Source organism: Peromyscus maniculatus, chromosome 16 (genome assembly GCF_049852395.1).
Source record: "Peromyscus maniculatus bairdii isolate BWxNUB_F1_BW_parent chromosome 16, HU_Pman_BW_mat_3.1, whole genome shotgun sequence".
Taxonomy (NCBI): Eukaryota; Metazoa; Chordata; class Mammalia; order Rodentia; family Cricetidae; genus Peromyscus; species Peromyscus maniculatus.
In genome coordinates this window covers 21,661,818-21,682,670 of record NC_134867.1, presented here as the reverse complement: position 1 = coordinate 21,682,670, position 20,853 = coordinate 21,661,818, and the positions used below count along the sequence as shown (strand labels likewise).

The following is a 20,853-nucleotide window of genomic DNA, read 5'->3' as shown; positions in this document are numbered from 1 at the left end:
GCACGTAATAAAGTGCTAAACTGTGTGGTACAGACAAATGCAAAAGGAATTAGCAGTATGCAGATGCACACCACGGTTGTACTGCCTTGACGGTGCTGTGTTATTTCGAGGACTATTTAGACTTGAGCCAAAGAATGATTAAGAGCTGGGCACCTTGGTTGGATGTTGTACTGGTGAATGTTTCTGCATTATTTCAATCTTCTGGCTAGAAGATATAAGTTACCACATGTTTCTGATTCAGCCTTGAAACTTTGCTGGTGTATACACACTTGGCCACATTTGGTAGCAGCACCTTAAACTGATTCAATGAGTCTTTTGTGGGGAGACAGGGAAAAACCCTAACTTAAAGAAATTAGATAAAACATTTAATTTAGTACTAGAGGCAAAAAAACTAATATGTACAAACACAAAATAAAATTTAACTCCATAGTTGGAAAACTCATCACTATTTTCTAGCTCCTATTCATCTCTCAAACACTCCCAAGTTCTCTCTAGAGTCTTACTTACATAAAAATTTCCTTATGCTTTTATAATTTCGTCTTTCATGTTATTCCCTTCCAGCAGGAGTAGGCAACACATGTCATCAAAATCATGCCATATTTCTGAGTAGGCTTTTAAGGAATAGATGGTTGGATTATAAAGTTTTACTGTGTTCACGTGTTTTGTTTTGGGATGAGTATAAACTGATGTGTTGTAAAATAGAAAACACAAGCATCTTAGGTTTTGCTCTATTTCAAGGTATTAAAAACTCAAGGAGGAAGAAGTACTAGAATGTTTTTTATTAGGAGTGGGGGAAAGGATAACATTTTGTGTGCTTTTATCTTAAATTAGCTTCTCATTTAAACATATTATTGACCTAATTGTTTTCCTTTTTGTAATTTAAAATAGATTTTTTTCCCACATGATATATTCTGGTTATGGTTCCTTCTACTCTATCTCCTCCCAGATCCTCCCCACCTCCTCACCAACCCAGATCCACATCCTTTCTTGGTTTCTCTCATTAGAAACAAACAGGTGTCTACAAACTGTAATAATAAAGTAAGACAAAACAAAACCGAACACAACAGAATAGGACCAAACAAACAAATGAGCAGAAAAACAAAGTAAAGTACAAGAAACACACGTAGACGCAAACACACACACTGGCAAACACAGAAATCTCATAAAAACACAAAGTTGGAAACCAGTATATATAAGCAAAAGAAACAAACAAAACAAAAATAACAACATAAACAAAAAAAGCCCTCCAAAAAATATCAATGAGTATTGACCTACTTTTCATAAAAATATACTTCCTTGAAACCAAGATTGCCCATTGATGGTTTTGAAATCCATTTGAACATTATAAAAACAAACAAGCAGTACTTCTGGCTGCATGACTCTGCAGAGCCCTGGAGAGAGTTAAGAGCCATCATGGAAGTGGACCTCTCAGGCCATTCAAGCTGGCCGTGGCGTTAAGTTGTCATGATAAAGATTAACTACTCTCCTTGGAGTCCACGGGGAGCTAAGTTTTATTTGAGGCGCTCCTCTGAGATCACAGGCCCAGCTTAGAAGTCTGTGCTGAGCCACGATGCACCTCTACCCGCTCCCTAAATACTCTCGCACCTGCATGCTTTCTGGGTCAGGTGAGCTCGGGATGGCCTGCTTTCCTTAGCTATTGCTGGAATGTGGAGTTCAGAGCATTCCTGGATTCTGTTCAAGGCTCAGTCAGGTGTACGGGGAAAGGGGGGGTGAGGGGGGAGTGGAGTGGAGGGGTGGGAGGGTGGAGAGGGCAGTCAACAGTGTTCTCTCTGGCTTTTACTGTGCACGACCACCACACCGCTCTTGTGAAGAAACAGGATCAAAGGGAAACCTGCTGCACCAAGAGCTTTCTGGGGCTCTGTGATGGGTGCATCACAGTCACAGACTTACTGGAGAGACCCTCAGATGTAGGAGGCAACAATGGCAGGCTGAGGCGTCATAACAGATCATTTTTGATTCTTAAAAATGTTCAGCTCGGTTCTCAGTAAGTCTCTCTGGGATTGGACACAATGAAAAGAGGGATTCTTGAAGTTTGTATTTTATGTGTCTTATTTAAATAGTTACAGATACTTGCCCGCTTAAAAGTAAAAGATGCTATGACCTTTTCCTCTGTCAAACTTCAATGGCTTCATGAATCCAAGGACTTTAATATGCATGAAGAGTAATACTGAACACAGCTAATGAGTCTCATGCTATTTTGAAACAAAACAAAACAAAACAAAACCAAAGATGTAAAGAAGATCAAAGGGTCACATAGTGAGTGGAAGGATTTGAATCCCAATTCTTGGCCAAATGAATTACTCCAAGTAGAGGGAATACTTTCCTAGAATTAAAACAGGCATCCCCCACAGATTTAAATGAACCCAAGAAATAGAAAATGCAGCTAGACTTGAGTGTCCATTACTACGGCTTTAGAGGTGTGTAATGTACAGTCCTAAACACTGACGTTGAGCGTTGGTAAGAAGCCACCCCCTGAACCACAGCTGTAATGGTCAATTTACTTGAAAGACCTAAGTAAAGCTCTCTTAGGATTATTAAGTTCTTAAAAGCCTCTTCATTCATCCCATCACCAGTTTATTGCTGCGCGAGGCTCTACTCTTTATTTTCAGCCAGGGCAGCTTGAAGTAGCTCCTCCCTCTCCCCTTAGTCTGCCCCTGCCTCTGTATACTGGGCCACACAGGTTTTGAACACTGCGTTTGGCCATCTGGAAGGTACAGGGTGATGACTGGGTTCAATGTAAGGTAAAGCCTTCCTAGGTAAAAACATTAAGCGTGTCCGCGTAAACAGTGTATACAGATAAAACACGAGGCTGCGCTTTCCAAGGAGAGTAGGTGCGTGGGTGATGGGCTAAGTGTCGGCTGTGGGGGTGACTTCTCTCCAACTGCCTTCACTTTCTCCTCTCTTCTTCCTTTTGCTCCTGCAAGGAGTGGCGACCAAGGAGGTTCCAGGCAAGTTCACACTTGGTAACTGAAATGCGATGTCTTGACACATTTTTGTCAGTATCTAGACAATTATTTCTATTTTCAGAAACGCTGCCTTGAAGAATTACTCCATTTTCTCATTTTAATTCTTTTTTTTTTTTTTTTTTTGGTTTTTTCGAGACAGGGTTTCTCTGTGTAGCTTTGCACCTTTCCTGGAACTCGCTTTGGAGACCAGGCTGGCCTCGAACTCACAGAGATCCGCCTGCCTCTGCCTCCCGAGTGCTGGGATTAAAGGCGTGCGCCACCACCGCCCGGCTCATTTTAATTCTTAAGAAAACTTCTAGGTTAGCCATCCAGATTATGTTTTAATTATTGCTTGAAGATCCACAATTTAATATCAGTTATAATCTTATCTCTAATGGCCATCAGGGAAATTTGTCAGTCGGCTTTGTTCCTACAAAACACAGATTATAAAAAAAGGGGGTGGAGGTTATAGATTTGGTTATTGTTCAGTTCTTTCTCAGATATGATTCTAACATAATAAAAATAAAGCTGTCTGGCATTCTGTAACCAAACTATATATCCCTTGAAGGCATCAGAGAGTCCACAGGAAACATTCAGTGCTGTTTCTCACAATACCCTGGTATTCAGCACTAACGTGGACTTGAATCACATGACTAGAAATGAAATAAATGCAAGTGGAGTTTTTATTATAATGAATTCAAGACTGCATTATAGTTCCTAAAACAGATACTTAAATGCCTGTGATGACTTCCGGGTAATTGTCACCTAGTAATCGAATATAATCTTGTTTTCATTACCTTAGACATCATCATAATGTCTCTTAGTCTTTAGTATGTAGCATCCACTTGGCTCCTCTACAGCCCAACATCCATCTATCCATCAGCTAGAACGATCAATTACAAATTCAGTGTGCGCACTTGAAGACCTCTGATAGCTCCTTGCCTGGTTTGTGAGACCTGGGTGATCCTGCTTTCCCTTCTGATGCCATTGCATTCTCTCCCCTCCATGACTGCACTTCAGCCATCCTGGCCTTCAGATTTTCAAATGTGCCAAGCTCTTTCCAAATTCAGGACTTTGCACATGCTTTCCCCTCTTCTGGTGTGCTCCATGACTTTGGTACACACCCTGCCTCAGTGACTAGCATCTTCTTTTCCTACATGTTCATGGACTTAAACGGCATCACGCTAATACTTTTAAATACTTAGCAGTTCATGTTTATTTATCTATTCCTTTGTTCATCCCTAATCTGCTTCATAGCTCTGAAAAAAAGAAGCAGGTGGTTGATCATAGCTAGTATCTTCTAGACATGGCAGCGAAGCTACACCCATGGATCTTAACAAGATGGTTGCCTAAACAGACCAGCAGAATGCAACACCAGTTGATTTGTGAACATGGACTAGAAAAATTTCCAAGGTCCTACCCCTAGACAAAGAGCTACAAGCAACCAATGGCTACTGAGAGAGAGAGAATCATTTTTTTCCCAGTGATGAGCTCTCCAGTCTCAAGTGGTCAGCCCTAAACACATGTACATATGAGCAATGCTAAATGAGCTCAGTAGCTCTCTCTCTCTCTCTGTATGTGTGTGTGTGTGTGTGTGTGTGTGTGTGTGTGAAACAATAATAAATTTTTTGTTTACTTTTTTTGAGACAGGGCCTCTATGTAGCCCTGGCTGTCCTAGAACTCACAGAGATCTGCCTACCTCTGCCTCCCAAGTGCTGGGGTGCAACACTATGCCTTGCTCAATAATAATTTAAAAAGAAAAGGTTATAAAATTGTTGAGAGGGAGTGAGGAGCATGGAAGGAGTTGGGGGAAAGGATGGAAATTGTGTACTCAAATATGAAATTCTAAAAAAAAATTTAAAAAGTTTGTCACTTAGAAAACTCATAATGGAAGTAATGGAGCTACATAGAGTCCATTGGCTCCTTATTAGTTGTGGGTGTATACAGGGTGGATGAGACCTGTTACTCTGGATTAAATTCCAGATCAGCCCTGAAGATTAGGAAGGACCCTTCAGGGTCCCAATATTCTGTTGGTGTAAAACAAGTGTCTAATAAATCTCTAATGAGTCAATGGATATATGCTGTTATAAGTACTGTATAGACATTTCTTAGGCAGCCATTCAGAAAAAGGCTAATCAGTCAACCTATCATGAATGTCTGGGGAACTGAGTGTCTGAATTAATCCTGGCAGTGTATGAGGAACAGCCCTGCCTGGACTCAAATCTGGTTTCCACCTCTCATTCTGCCACTGGACATCTCTGTAGACTGGAGTAAACCTTAGATTTTGTGATGTCTATCTGTGCAGTTTAAAAAATAGTCTCTGCTTCTTCAATAGTGTTTAAAGGTGTTATTTCCTTAATGAGCTAAGTAGACCTTTCCAAGCATCCACTCACCCTTCTGTCAACTTGGATTGACCACTACTGAGATAATGTCAACTTTTCAAAAGAAATGTCCCACGTATGATAGGCGCTAGTATTGTAGCCACTCTTAAAAACCAATCTTCGCCCTGTTCATTTGGGTTGAACGTGGGAAAATGGAAACAACTCCGGCTCTGTAACATGCCCTTCCCGGGATTATTAGTAATGACGTCCTGGCATACGTGCTTTCCTATCTTCTCCCCCATGTCCAGGTGGAATTTAATGTCCCAATGCTGGGCTCAAGAACCTGACCAAAGACCCACTTTCCATAACATTCATGACAAGCTTCAGTTATTCAGAAATTTTTCCTTAAATCATGTTTCTCAGTGTGGAGAAGAAGCGCATGCCAGTGGAGTCATCAATAAAGGCTTTGAAGGTAAGGTTGATTCTTCAGCATTTTCTCCTCAGTGTGGCTGAGCAAGGTTAATGTACCCAGAAGGCACTTTAGGGTAGGTAAGGATAATAACATGCTGGTACCCTCACTTTCCTGTTTGTTGTGTACATCTTTGAAAAATACCTTGCATTGTATATTGAAATTTAAAAAAGATCATGCTTATCTAAGGTAGTAAAAAGAGTGTGCCTGCTCGGCTGTCTCCCTGCAGCCTGCTCATGGTCTCCCTACCTTCCACCAGTTGTATTTCAAGTGCAGAGTTTAGTTTAGATAATTAGAGACTCTCTGTTTATGGCACATTATCATCATTGGCCTCTGCAGGGCTTCTCCGTTATTTTGTTTATTTGTTTAGTCCGTTTGTCTCCATATTCCTCTCTGGCTCAACTTCCTCTCCTCCCCTGCCAATTACTAAGCATTCTAATTACTTTGATGAATATCTTTCTATTTGTATGTTTTCCCGAAAATATGTAGTTTGGCATGCATGAATATGAGAGACTGGCACAACAAGCTGGGGGACCTGAATAGGAGAAGACAGAAAAGGAAGAAGAAAACCCCAAAGGAGTGTTGTCATGGAAACCCAAAGTACAGTGAGCAGCTAGTGAAGGAAGGAGTGGGTGAATGCTTGGGAAATAGCCAGCCTTCCGGAGGGATACGTGCATCTTATGGTCGACCTGCATTTTGTTATTTATTTAAGTATTCTTTTCTTTAAAATTTTTAAATTTGAGACAGGGCCTTATGTAGCCCAAGCTGGCTTCACACTTCCTGTGTAACTGAGGAGGACTTTGAATTCCTGATGAGCCTCTTGCCTTATCTTGGGAGTGCTAACATTACAAGTGTAATTTACTTGTAATCTTATTGGGCTTCACCTGCATTGTATTTGAAAAAATTCAGGTTTTTGTTCATGGAATCGTTCTAGTGTATTAAGAATATTTCATAAAAGTCACAGAGGCTGCCCAGACGGCTGCCTCAGGGTAGCTCTTCCCGAGGCTCTACCAGAGGTTTCCACGGCCCTGTGAATGGTTCACTGTGAGGCTGAGAGAGGGAGCAAATGATGCTGACATCAAAGCATCCTCACATACTCTCTGGATTACGCTACAATAATGGGCTGTACAACCAGGCAGAACAGAAGAACTTATCCCTGATTGCTGGCTAGAAGTGATGAGCCATTTTGGTCTGCTAAGTGTTGACAGAGAGAAACTGAAGTTCTAATTATTAGCAATAAAGTCCAATGTAGTGACACACGCCTACCATCTCACACCGGGAGTTCCAGGAAGCCAGGGATACATAGTGAGACTTTGTCCCAAGAAACAAAAAAGAAACAAATAAATATCATTAATAAAATCAGAGAAGTGGAGATCAGCATTCGGAATAATAGAGTAGGGAACTTCAGTGGGAAATAATTAAACTATGATGTTGTAGAGACTAATCTGGGATGATAGACGTCTAACTGTAGTAAGAGAGAAATCATCATTCTGCTTTTTGAAGTTAAGGAAGGGCAAGAAATATGGGAACCACCACAGCTTTGACAGCCAAGGTTACCATTGACGAAGAAAGGCAGGGAAGAGAGAAGAAACAGCGAAGAGTGAGGTCTGCATATTTGCAAAAATGTAAATCCTGGAGGGGTTTCTGCAAGGCAAACCTGAAAGTATTTTTTTTTAATACAAGAGAAATGTATTAATAGTTTGCTGCTTTGCAGACTGATGAGCATATTCAACACAACAATGAAGTGTTCGTCTTTGTTGTCAGTATGGGAGATATATAAGAAGCCAAGAAAGTCATTGGAAGGACTTCTTCCATTTTTAAATGGAGCAATGCGGGGTTACAGCAATAATAGCAATAATGCTATACCTATCTTCTGGTCCCACTGACCTAATGGGGGAGAAGGAGGTCAGAAGGGGGAGGGGGTAGGAGGGTAGGAGGGAGGGAGTGAGGGAGAGAGAGGGAGAGGGAGAGGGAGAGGGAGAGGGGGAGGGAGAGGGAGAGGGAGAGGGAGAGGGAGAGGGAGAGGGAGGGAGAGAGAGAGAGAGAGAGAGAGAGAGAGAGAGAGAGAGAGAGAGAGAGAGAGAGAGAGAGAGAGAGAGAGAGATTAGTAACATATCTGGGCACCTAGTAAAAATATCCCAATGACTTCATCCTAACATTTGTGTAAACATCACCTCACCAGCCCAGAGAGTTCCACAGGAAAGAAATCTCAGGGCTCCTGTGCTGATCTAAACATAGCCAGTCAGCCGGCGTGTGTCTCGCCTCTAAATGCCCTGTCTTACTCGGAAGTCTTTATTTTAATATTTCCCCTCCAGAGAGGTTGCTGAGTGCCTGCCACCTTTGCTCAGAATGTCCACCTTAGCTCTGCTCTGTAGGTTTTAGAGTGAGCACTTTTTAAATGAAAGTATCAACACAAGCTCTCCCATCACCACCGTCTCTCCTAAGCTCTTTATGCAACAGGATGTATTAATTGCTAAAAGCTTGCCAGGGCCAAGTTACTAAATATTGCTGCCAGCCCTCTGAACCAATGAAGTTAGTTGGTTAATGGTTTTTCTTAGCCACACAGAAGTATAATTTGCAAAAAAGAAATGTATCTGTTTCATATAAATTATCATTTTTTCTCACATTCAGCAAAGCCAAAATAATTAAACTTAGGCCTGGTGGCAGTGTTCCAATACACTACTGAAGCAGCTAACAAGGGTGGGAAGGTGTGAACTGTAGGTAGAGTTATGTGATTTCTCCAAGCCTCATAAAAGCATCTTAATGAAGAGCAATTCTTCATTCCATTGGAGCCACTGAATGACTTAATGTTAAATATCTTATTTCCTCTATTTGTTGATATTTCCTATTGCTATTATTATAGATAGCAATTTTTTCAACATCTGTAGTTCATATTGGTGATAGCCACAGTTAGTGGAAATTGGGTTGTCTCTGGGTAGTCAGGACTTAGGGACTAGCCAAACTTGACATCTCATGAAGGGCATCCTATCCTTTTTACTTCCCACACAGCATGGAAATTTAACCCACCCCTTAGAGAGACACATCAGGACACAAACTCATTCTAGCTGCATGGCCTTGAGCACATTATGGAGCTCCTTCCTGCCTCACCTCCCTGGCCCGTTCAGCGCAGATAACAGCAGTACCTAACTAATCGGGAAAACCGAGTTAACACATGACTATCCCTTTGAGTGTTGCTTAATGCATAATAAGGGCTCTATAAGGGTTAACCTGAACAATAATCATAATCATTACCATATACTTCATGTCATCCTCCTCCTCCTTCACCTTGCCACCCACCTCGGCCAGGTGTGCATCCTTTCCCTTGTATGCACTGCTGAAGATGACCAGCTGCGCTGGCTTCCTGCTGTTACTTCATCGGGCATGCTCCTGCCTCAGAAGCCTTGTTCTTCTCCCTCCTTTCAGTGCTCTTAGAGTAGCCACACACCTGAGCCTACTGAGGGCCACAGGAGGAGGCAGACCTAGTGGCACAGTCCTGTTACCCCTGCACTTGGGAGGCTGAGGCAGAAGGGCTGCGAGTTCAAGTCTTCCCTGGGAGACTCAGGGTAGTAACCCTGTCTGAAAAATGTACAAAAGGCCAGGGATGTAGTTCAGGGGTCGATGACTTGGGTAGCATGATTGAGGCCCTAGGCTCAACATCCTGTATTGAGTTGAACAAGAAAAAAACTAAAACAAAATGCATAGTAAATTTCCGTATTTAACCTGCATTTCTGCTAACATTTCATCTCCTTCAGGGATACTTTGTGACTGCTATTTAAAACAGCAGCTCCTGGCTTTTTGCAGCCCACTACCTATGGGGGGACCCCTTGCACAGCCTGGAGGCAGGGGGAGGGGCTTGGACCTGCCTCTCCTGAATGTACCAGGCTCTGCTGACTCCACATGGGAGACCTTGACTTGGAGGAGGTGGGAATGGGGGGGAGGGGAGGCTGAAGGGGCGGGAGGAGGAAAGAGAGGGGGGATCTGTGGTTGGTATGTAAAATGAAAAAAAAAATCCTTAATTAAAAAAATAAAAATAAAATGGCAGCTCCTTTCCATACTGTTATTCTCTAAGCCAGCTGTTCCCAACCTGTGGGTTGTGACCCCTTTGGGGGTCGAACATCCCTTCCACAGGGTCATCTAAGACCATCTGCATATCAGATATTTATATTACAATTTATAGCAGTAGCAAAAATTACAGTTATGAAGTAGCAATACAAATAATTTTACAGTTGGGGGGGTCACCATAGCATGGGGAACTGTATTAAAGGGTCCCCGCATTAGGAAGGCTGAGAACCACTGCTCTAGGCCTTTATTCTGCCCATTGCTTTCCACAAAACTACCGTCACGTGGTGTAGGATCTAACAATTTACTGCCTATCTCTTTCCATCAGAATGTAAACCCCGAAAAGCAATGACTCTATGTTATAGATCAGCACTATGTGCCTTACTTCTGGTAGACTGTCTATCTTTTATCTTAACAAGCAACCAGAAGCCTGGCATGGCTGTATACACCTGGGAATCCCAGCACATGTGAAGCTGATACAGGAGGATCACTTTCAGTTCATGGCTAATCTGGTCTACATAACAGGACCACATCTTAAAAAGAGATAGATAGATAGATAGATAGATAGATAGATAGATAGATAGATAGATAGATAGATAGATAGATAAGAAAAGTATATATTGAAAACAAGAAGTTAAATTACCAGATATAAAGGAATAAACTTTTAAAGGTAGGTAGTAAATTGTATGATAAAGTGTGATGAAAAGGTCAAAAAGGCTATCCTAGACAAGAAGAGCTTCCCGGGGTTCCTAACCTTTGTCATAAAGGCAGTGGCCTGTTCTATACATTTAGGGCCTCTCATTTCTGGGGTGTCATGGTATTTTATACAGTCCTTTGTGTAATTGCACATCACCACCTACAGTGACATGTCTCCTTTTCTTTTCTTTCTTTTTTTAAAAGATTTATTTATTTATTATGTATATAGCATGTATGAATGCATGCCAGAAGAGGGCATCAGGTCTCATTACAGGTGGTTGTGAGACACCATGTGGTTGCTGGGAATTGAACTCAGGACCTCTGGAAGAGCAGTCAGTGTTCTTAACCTCTGAGGCATCTCTCCAGCCCCCTACTTCTTTTCTAGAGCGCTGTAGACTAAAGTTCTGGAAGCAGGCCCTATTTACTTAATTGTCTTCCTAGCATTTAGCTGTCCTCATAAAAGCCTGCTAAGCAACAATATAAATTTGAAGCTATCCCAGTTCCTATACAGCCTGTGTATTATTATGACAAACAAAAGACGTGAGACGGATGCTGCAATAACGTCCATATTCGTTCACAGGTGAAGATAATAAAAAAATGGTTGCTTTGAATTCAGATGATGTTATGCCGGTTGCATTGATGGAAACCAAGAACCAAGAAGGATTAAGCTATATGGTACTTGCCACAAAATGTAGCCAAGGCAAGGCAAATCCCAAGGGTCCTCTAGGCCCTAAGGAATCTGGGTCTCGTGGCCTGAAGAAAGACGAGAAGCAACCACATGCAGACAAAGATTTCTGCCAAGAACCACAAGTGGCTGACTGCTCTCCTGGCGGGTCTGAAGGTTTGAACTATGCCTGTCTCACTCACAGCGGACATGGAGACGTGTCTGATTAACGGCATCTCATAGGAAATAGAGCGCCGAGATAAAGGCCATGTTAAGTTCCTTGCAGAAAAAAGAATAAAGGTGTGGTGGTGGTCTATGACTCAACTGTCCAGCGAAGTCTCTGAGTTCCGATCTTGGTTCCAGGGGCCATTTGGTTTCATTCACAGCATTCTCTTCACTGGTGACCCAACCTTCAGTGGGTTAAAAGAGGAACCTTCGTGTGTTTGGAAATCCCAGGACAATTCCTATGTCTGGGAGGAAAACACCACGGTCCCTCTCCTGGGCAGCTCCTTACTTTAGAGCACTGCCTGGCCCCTGTCTGGGATGTGGTAAAACCATCTTGACTAAATGGTTGGCAACAGGAATAGGTCCATTCAAGGACCTGAATGGAGGTGGGGTTGGGGTGGGTGGGTGGGAGTCTGCTAATGACCACCTATCCTGCAGATTACCTTAAAAAGGATGCAGGAAACAGTTAGGAGCACATACAGGAGGGGGCCGCCCCTGGGCCATGCAAAACCATTTGGCACGCTACTATTCTACTAAAATATTCTCTTTAGTCACCGCCATAAAATATTCTGTATTTTTGGAAACTTGGACGAGCAGCTTTAGAACCATAAAAATCCTCTGAATCTCAAAGCTGAATGTTCTGTGACCATTGGGTGGCATAAAAATTATCTTGTGATTAAAAAAAAAAGATTTTATATATAGTTTTTATTTTGTGTGGATGAGTGTTGGCCTGCCTGCGTGAATGTATGTGCACCACGTGTGTGTTTGGTGCCCTCAGAGGCTGGAAGGGAGTGTTGGATCTCCTGCAACTGGAATTACAGATGGCTGTGAGGTACCATGCTGGGTGACGGGAATGGACCTGGGTCCTCTGGAAGAGCAGCCAGCGCTCCTAGTTGCTGACCTTACTTACTCAATAGCCCCTGTCTTGTGATTTTTATGCCACAATGAAAACTAATATAAGGGTTGACTGGGATATAGCTCAGTGAAGAGCACTTGACTAGCATGAATGAAAGCCTCGGTTCTATTCACACACACACACACACACACACACACACACACACACATGTGTTCCACACAACATTACTTTTTTTGTCAGACATGGTTTATATATAAAATCTAGAATAAATTATTCTTTTTTTTTTTTTTTTTTTTTTTTTGGTTTTTCGAGACAGGGTTTCTCTGTGTAGCTTTGTGCCTTTCCTGGGACTCACTTGGTAGTCCAGGCTGGCCTCGAACTCACAGAGATCCGCCTGGCTCTGCCTCCCGAGTGCTGGGATTAAAGGTGTGCACCACCACCGCCCGGCTGAATAAATTATTCTTAAAATTAAATGTAATTATGCACTTTTGCTTCCAGCTTAGTCATGTGTGTCAACTGCATGGAGTGATAAACACCTCCGGAGAACAGTTGAAATGATGTTCAGAAGACACTTTGCTTTAGAAGTTACATGGTTACACCTTATGCCTTAAGTGCTCCAGTAGCTATTCTGATGTTGCTAGTCTGTATGTTCTTTGGTTGCTGTTTAGAGGCTACTAATTGTAGGATTTGCTAAAAACGACTATGGCCGATCACAAATCTGCCTCCATCTTTGAAAACCTTTAATTTGCCTTTAATGTGACTGGCAGAAGGCGCACACAGAGACGTGAATGCCCTAGCTTGGGGGTGGACAGCCTCGGAGTTTAGGTACAGAATGTGTGTTCACTTCGCCACGCACCCAGGTCTCCCGTGACCGACCGAGGCAGGATGCTTCCTCTCTGCTCATGGAAACCCCTAGCGGACGGACAACTGTCATTTATTTGGTTAGTCCAGGACGTGAGACCCTTCTCTATACTGAAGAATCCTTCTACACTACTCTCAGAGTGGGAGCTGGCTCACATCCGCTCCCTAAGAATCTTCTGCGGCGAGAAGGCAAACGGGCAGCCTCCCCTCCCCACTCTAACCCAGGCACGCAGGCTGCCCACTCAGAGTTCACGGCACCAGAGGAGGCAGCAGAGGGAGTCTGCCTTGGCGGGCGGTCGGGATAGCCAGACTGGACCGGTTCTGCTGGCTGCTCCTCATTGCTCCCTGGTCTGTGGCCTTTCTTTCTTCCTGGATTACCTGCCACCTCCAAAGCCTTCCAGCGAATGCTTCTAAGTCAGAGTTATTTCTGCTACCTGTAACTTGGGATTCATCCTGCCTGCTCCACAGATCTCTGTTTTGGAAAATGCGTAGGTATCTGGGAGGCTAATGAGAATTAGATTTTGCAGTATAATATATTTTTGCTACAATTTGGACATTAGAGAACCCACAGATATCTGAAGGGGAATAGGTAGTACAATTCTCATATTTCACCTAAGAAGTATGTTAGCAGTCTTAAAACAATTCATAATGGAAAATACTAGCAGGAACATTTAATAAAAAATAAATTGTGGCTAAAAATTTTGTATGTAAACTGTGTTACAGATTAAAATAATTACTGAAATGTAACTGGTTTGTCGATTACATAATTATAGTTCTACAAGTGAAAATCAATTTTTGGAAACATTAGAGAGAAAAACAGGCAGTGAATAAAAATGGCATGTGCTAAAATGCAGTACTTACTAATGTTTAACAGAAAAATAAAATCTTCAAAATTTTTTTTATTTTCAAGGCATTACTTGGACATGTTAGAGGTGGGAAAAACAAAGTTTACCAAGGCAAAAGTTACGAGTGGTGAAGTTTTATATGAAATAACTGACTTGGCAAATTTAATTTTCACTTAAAATTATTGTTTCAGGGAAAGGAATAATCTTTAAGAAAAATCTAAGAATGCTGAAAGAATCCTGAAGTATCATTTATAGGGCTGGAGAGGCGACTCCATGGGAGAAAGCCTTGCTAAGCAAGCGCGAGGGTCTGAGTTTGGATCCCTGGCACCCACATGGAAAGCTCAGCATGGCACTGGGCCCCAGAAACCCCCAGCACTGGAGGTGGAGGCAGGAGGACACTGGGAGCTTGGTGCCCATCCAGCCTGACCGATAGAGTGAGTTCTAGGTCCAGTGGAAGACTGTGGTTCAAAATACACAAACAGAAAACTAAAAACCACCAAAAGAGATCAAGGAGTAATGGAGGAAGATATTGGGATGACCTTCTTATATGCCTGTGTGTGTGAGCATATCCACATCCAACACACACACACACACACACACACACACACACACACACACACACTCACACCCCACAGGGGTGTAGTTTAGTCTTGTCAACTGAACAACAGTTTACCTAAACAAAACTTATATGTTGTGATAAGTCTAATTAAGTTGCTTTCTTCAAGGGCCGGTGCTATGGCTTAGTGTTAAAGGTGATTGCTGCCACCAAGCTTGGTGACCTGAGTTCTGTCCCCAGGGTTCCACATGATGGAAGGAAACAACCCACCTCTGAAAGTCGTCCCGTGATCTCTACAAATACGTGTCATGAAAATAAGTTTTACTTGAGTTTTCAGGAGGCAGCCATATTTTCCTGGTCCTACTCTCTGCTGCTCACCCATCCCCCAGCTTTCTCGCCTGTGGCTGTCCTATGCTTTCCTAACCCCACTCCTCAGGACCAGCTCATATGCCAACTTTCTGGAAAAGCTGTCGCCTCTTCTGTCTCAGAGTCTCTGCGGTCTTTGTCTTTATATCTCATGTCAGTAACCATGTGTATTTCCATTCATTTTCTATATTTTACCTACACCAATAAAATCCAGTTTTCCTGAACATAGGGTGGCATCTTTTATCCCTCTGCAGATTTTCTAAGGCAAAGTAGGCAACCATGTAAATTTAGTATGTTGTTGGGTAGGCATCCATGTTTGTATGTTGCTGGGCACATTTCAGAACAAGCTCTGGCCCACAGATCATATAGGGACATCAGAAAATGAGTATAAAGCCAAGAGGCCCCCAAAGGAGCCTTTCCACCCCGAGTTGTCTTTGGAGACAGAAATCAAAGGGTTAAGTTCGTTGGTGTGGGTGGCTCTGAACCTCTCATCGGATGTACAGGAGGCATTCTAGAAATCCTGGAAGTGACAGCAAACATACAAAGCAGGAAAGCTTACATTTTCATTCTCGGCTTACCCCCAGTTTTAAGTCCTCAGAATGGCCCTTTTGGCCCAAGATCAGCTCTTGGCTTCTCTTTGACACCCTCTCCCTGTGTTAGCTTTCTTTTTGAAGTCGGTCAGGGATACACGGTGTCTGAGCCCGATGACCTGTGCCACTGTTCCCAGATGCTAGTGTATTCAATCGGAAGAATTAAGAAGCTAAAACATACCCTCTAAACATGACTGTAAATATATATTTTGGGGCGTGTTTGTCCAGGTTCTTATTTTTAGCATATATAAAATACGAGATGTACACATAATATTAATTAGGAACTCTGTAACGTTTCAATACACGTGCACATACACACTGTCCTCTGGACTTGTTCTCTCGCGAGCTTATTTTCATATCTAGAGTAATTATGGTACAGTAAGTAAAGAAAAACACAAACAGCTGAGGAACAAACACAACATTCCACAGCCTTACAGGCTCCAGATGTCAGAACATCAGCGAAGGGAGGGCTGTTGGAAAAAATTCTGAAACAAAGGGTAGGGATATTTGGAGGACACCCCTCTTCCGAATTTTAGCTTACCAGACCTTTCCAATCTGTCAGAATGTGTAAGTGACCCACCTCTCCCCAAAGTAACAGCACAGGCCTTTTAGGGGAAGATATGAAAGAGACCTCGTCGTTTCTGGCCGCCTGCTCACCTGACTGCCAGGTGAACGCTGCAGTTAAATGCCAGCAGGACTTGATGCAGAGTTTGCTGTGTCTGAAGATGGGAGTTCTGAGGGTTAACCGACATGTGCTGGCAGGAGCTGGGGGGCTGTAGGGAGCGGGTGAAGTCCTGGGTGGATGCGTCCTGTTGACATAGACATAACCATGTCAAAGACCCCAGACCCATGGACCTTGCAAAGTCTTCCCCCAGGGATTGAGGGGGTGGGGTGTGAGCTTAGAAGGAAGGCAGAGCCTTCCCCTGGTCTGTGTGTGGATGTTGGCCTTGTGTGAAGAAAATGTCCACCATAGCTCTCCCCTGCAGATGTTTACGACCTGAAGATTCCTTTGCTACAGTGACCGCTCCTCCTCAGAGTAGCTAAACTACCTCCCTGTTCTGCTGTATATAATAACCCTACCTCCTTGTTTAGCTCTATATGATAAACCCTGCATCCTTGTTTATCTGTATGCAATCACTGTGCTTCCTTGGTTAGCTGTATGTAACACCACTTGCCCTGTTCAGCTGTTTATACACAGTTGGAACATGCTGAGCCTCCTAGGTGATTTGGCTTTTCCATCAGAGTCCGGACCACCTGTTGCCAGCTTTCCTGTCCATGAGTCTTTGCATCTATCACTTTTCTCATTCCCTTGTTGCTTCTAGTCAGGATTCCAGGACCCAAGCCATGCCAGGATCTGGCAGGAAATAGTGTTGGAATTATGTTTTAAAACTACCCAGTGAAGGTAAGATTGTACAAGCAAAAATTCACTCATCGGGTGAGATTTTTCCATGAACTGAACATGAATTTCATGACCTGGATAAAGATTCATGAAGATGAGCCACATGTCTGGCCTTGGACTCTGGAGCCAGTGAAGCCAATGCTGGGCCCTGTAGGAAGGAAGAAGAAGTAAGGGAAGGGCTGAGGGAAGCGGGGAAGCTGGAATGGGCATGTGTGTAGTCGGAAGGCCTCCCTGAGTCCACTAATTTACCAGTCTCCAGGAAGTGCTGATAAGAGAGGCACCTCCCCAAGATCACCAAGAAGCTCAGAGGTCAGCCACTATGGCAGACCGCATCTGAAGGCAGCAGACAAGGTCCCAGAGTTGGGGCTGATGCAGGCTGATGCATGGGCGTGATGCAGCCCTGTAGTGATGGTGACCAGATGGCTCTGCTTGACCATTAGGAGCCACGGGACCCCTATGAGCATGATGTTGGAGAAGCAAAGTGATTTGCCCATAAAAGACTCTTCAATGGTTTAAAAAGTACTTTGGCCCCATGGCATAATAGGGCAGTCAGTATTTAACATCTCTAATTAGTGAAAGCCCATTGAACAGGGTTCTTCACAGAAATCTGACTTTTAAAAAAAGATTTATGTACATGAGTATTTGCTCATAAGTATGTATGGTGTGCGTGCATGTGTGACCGGTGCCCTTGGAGGTCAGAAAAGGGCATTGGGTCTCCTGGAACTAGAGTTACAGGTGGTTGGGAGTCACCATGTAGGAGCTGGGAATTGAACTTGGGTCCTCTGGAAGTGCAGCCAAGTACTCTTAACCACTGAGCCATTTCTCCAGTCTGAGAAATACACCTTAATAGGATATACAGATTGATAAGTAGATGTGAGAGGATTTATTTCTAAACTTTTTTTTTACCGCTTGACAATTTCCTATCTGTCATTTTTTTATTAAATTATCTATGTATCTATCTATCTGCATGTGTGAAGGTCAGAGGCCAGCTTGTGGAAGTTGGTTCTCTCCTTCTCTCTTACCGCGTGGGCCCGGAAATCAGTCTCAGGATGTTAGGATCAGCATCAACTGTTTTTACCTGCTAACCATCTCATCAGCTCTTCAGTGTGTTTTGGTCATACCCACCCCATCCTCCAGCCTACCCCCCCCTCTGGACCCCTTATTCTCTCCAGCATCATCCCAAGTCTGTAATAATTTCTTATCTCCTCACCTATCTCCCCTTAGACACCATGATGGTTAATCTTGATTGTCAACTTCATCAGATTGGGACCAACTAAGAGACATGCCTCTGGGCAGGCCTAGGACCATATTTCCTGAGGGATTAACTGTAGGGAAGGACCCCTCCCTTACTGAGCAGCACGTTGTGGAGGGGGCCCAGATAAAAAGCATCTGAGGGAAAAGCAGGGCTGCTTTTGCCTGCTCACCTTTGCTTCCTGCTGGCAAGTGCATTGATCCCACTGTTACTGCTCCCGCCATCCTTCACTGGCACCAGAATCCAGCTGCTGTGACTTTCCAATGTGGCCTGAAAACTAGCAGGTCTCCAGGAATCCCCCAGGCCTGCAGTAGGCAGGTGTGGCTGCTGAGGCATCTGTCCTTGCTGAAGGAGCACCAGTGAGGTTCTCAGCCCCTCTGGCACTCAGCCAGGCACTGGGCTACCCAGTGTGTACCGAGTAAGCCCTATCCAGATGATTTCACTCTGTCTTGTTGTCCCATTTCTACTTAGATCTCACTCTCTCTAGAGATGAGAGAGGATTTATTTCTAAACTTTTTATTATTTGACAATTTCATATCTGTAATATTTTTATTACATTTTATTTATTTATTTATTGAGACAGACAGATACACACACACACAGAGGAGAGAGAGAGAGAGAGAGAGAGAGAGAGAGAGAGAGAGAGAGAGAGAGAGAGAGAGAGGAGAGTCTGCATATGAGAGGAAATAGGATATTTGCCTTTCTGCATCTGGCTTATTTAATTTAATATGATGATTTCCATCCAGCTCCATTCATGTTCCTGCAAGTGACATTATTTCATTCTCCTTACATCTGAATGAAACTCAAATGAGCATATATACCACATTTTCTAGTGGTATATATCTAGGCTGGTTCCCTATCTCGGCCACTGTGAGTAGTGTGGCAATGAATGTGGATGTGCAAGTGTCTCTGGGGTATGGTGGCTCAACCGTCTTCAGGTACACCTGAGAGTTACAACTTCATCATTTGGTCATTCTACTTGCAATTTCCTGTAGGCCCTCCACACTGATTTCCACACTTGCTGTATACGTTTGTACGTTTACTTCATTCCCATGAGCAGTGCGTAAGGGCTTCTCTTCCCCCACATCCCCGTAGCATTTGTTGTTTGTGTTTCTGAAGGCAGTCATTTGGACCTTGGTGAGAAGCGATCTCCATAGAGTAGGCTTTTTGTTTGTTTGTTGTTGTTGTTGTTGTTGTTGTTAAGGTGGGGTTGGGGTCTGGAGAGAAGGCTGGTCTTAACTCAGTGGCTAAGAACACTTGTTGCTCCTGCAGAGGACCTGGATTTGGTTCCGAGCCCACACAAGGTGGCTCACAGCCATCTGTAACTCTGGTTCCTGGGGATCTGATGCTGTCTCCTGACCTCCCTGGGCACCAGACATGCACGCAGAGTGCACACATGAAATAAAATAACCTTAAAAAAAAATGAAGGTCTCACATAGCTGAGGGCAGCCTTGAATTCCTGACTTTCTTTCCTCCCCCGCCCCCCAAGTTCTGGGAATTACAGGTTGTACTGCCATGCCTACCTTGAAGCTGTTCTAATGTACATTTCCCTGATGAACTTTTTTTTTTTCAATTATTTATTGGGCATTTCTTTTTCTGAAGACTCATGATGCCCAATTCATTTGCTTATTTATTGACTAGATGATTTGGTTTTTATTGCTTAATGTTTGGCATTCTTTATCAACTCTAGATATTCTTCCCCTGTCAGATGTGTAGATGGTGAAGCTTGTGTCTCATTCTGAGGCCTCTCCCTCCGGTGATGGCTTCTTTTGCTGGGCAGGAGCCTTTTAATTTCCTGCGCTCTCGTCTGTCAATTCTCCGTATTATTTCCGGAACCATTAGAGTCCTTTTCAGAAGTGGTTTCCCTGTGTTTCCTCTGGCAGTTTCGAGTCTTCTATTAGGGGGCTTTGATCCATTTGGAAATGATTTTGGTACAGGGTGAGAGATAATAAAGTTTCCTCATGTGTGTTATTTTGGCTTTTTAAAGACAGGAAATATTGTAGCCTGTGTTGTATAAACAGGGATGGTCCCTGAGAAAAGGAAGAACAAAGATGTAAGACGGGGAGGTACTGCTGAAGTGACCTCTTTGCGCAGAAGACACAGATGGAGGGTCTCTCTCTGTGCGTGAGACAAAATGACATTTAGCATTATCTGGCTCCTCCTGAGTGTGACAGCCCCCCCCCCCAGCTCCTTTTAATAAGAGGATTTTCTTTACCGAAGTAGACTTCCAAATTTTCCTTTTTTAAACTTGTCCTCCAAATCTCAGGTCAAGCTAGATTTTAAAATTTGTTCATACATAATTAAGTGAAATATTTTAATGCAGTGATGATTTTCCACAATAGTTGATGGTACCTGCTCAGGGTGGTAACACCAGGTTTAGGGCTAAAAAAAAAAAAGTTAGGAGTCAAGAGTGAGTGAGAAGACTATGGCACTGTAGTGGCCTCCTCAATCCTGAGTTAGAGGTGATGTCATTATTTAAGTGCCAAATAGACAGACAGATGATTGACAGGAATTTCCACAAAGGTGTGGTTGCTCACTGTGGTCTGGGATGGAGACAAGGCTTTGCGGAGGAGGAAACAGTTAAACCTTTGGATAAGTGAGCGGTGAGGCTTTTTACTAAGGTGGGAAGTGGAAGCTTACAGAACCCTTCTGAAGGATTTTAGGAAAGACCTCTGTCATCCAGGGTGGCAGCCAGCCATAACAGCTATGATTTGGTACTCTGGCGACT

The 20,853-nt window shown here is 43.3% G+C and overlaps 1 protein-coding gene across 5 annotated transcripts in view; it reads left to right on the top strand.

Annotated features, from left to right (window-relative positions):
- Ros1 (ROS proto-oncogene 1, receptor tyrosine kinase) overlaps positions 1-11,494 on the top strand; it is a 127,529-nt gene extending 116,035 nt beyond the window's left edge. For all 5 annotated transcript variants that reach the window (XM_076552468.1, XM_076552467.1, XM_042262090.2 and 2 more), the window contains exons 43-44: positions 5,596-5,759; positions 11,092-11,494. In XM_076552468.1, coding sequence (XP_076408583.1) covers positions 5,596-5,759; positions 11,092-11,405 — 478 coding nt within the window. In that variant the 3' untranslated portion in view covers positions 11,406-11,494. The remainder of the gene's footprint in view (positions 1-5,595; positions 5,760-11,091) is intronic.
- Positions 11,495-20,853: the final 9,359 nt, after the last annotated feature.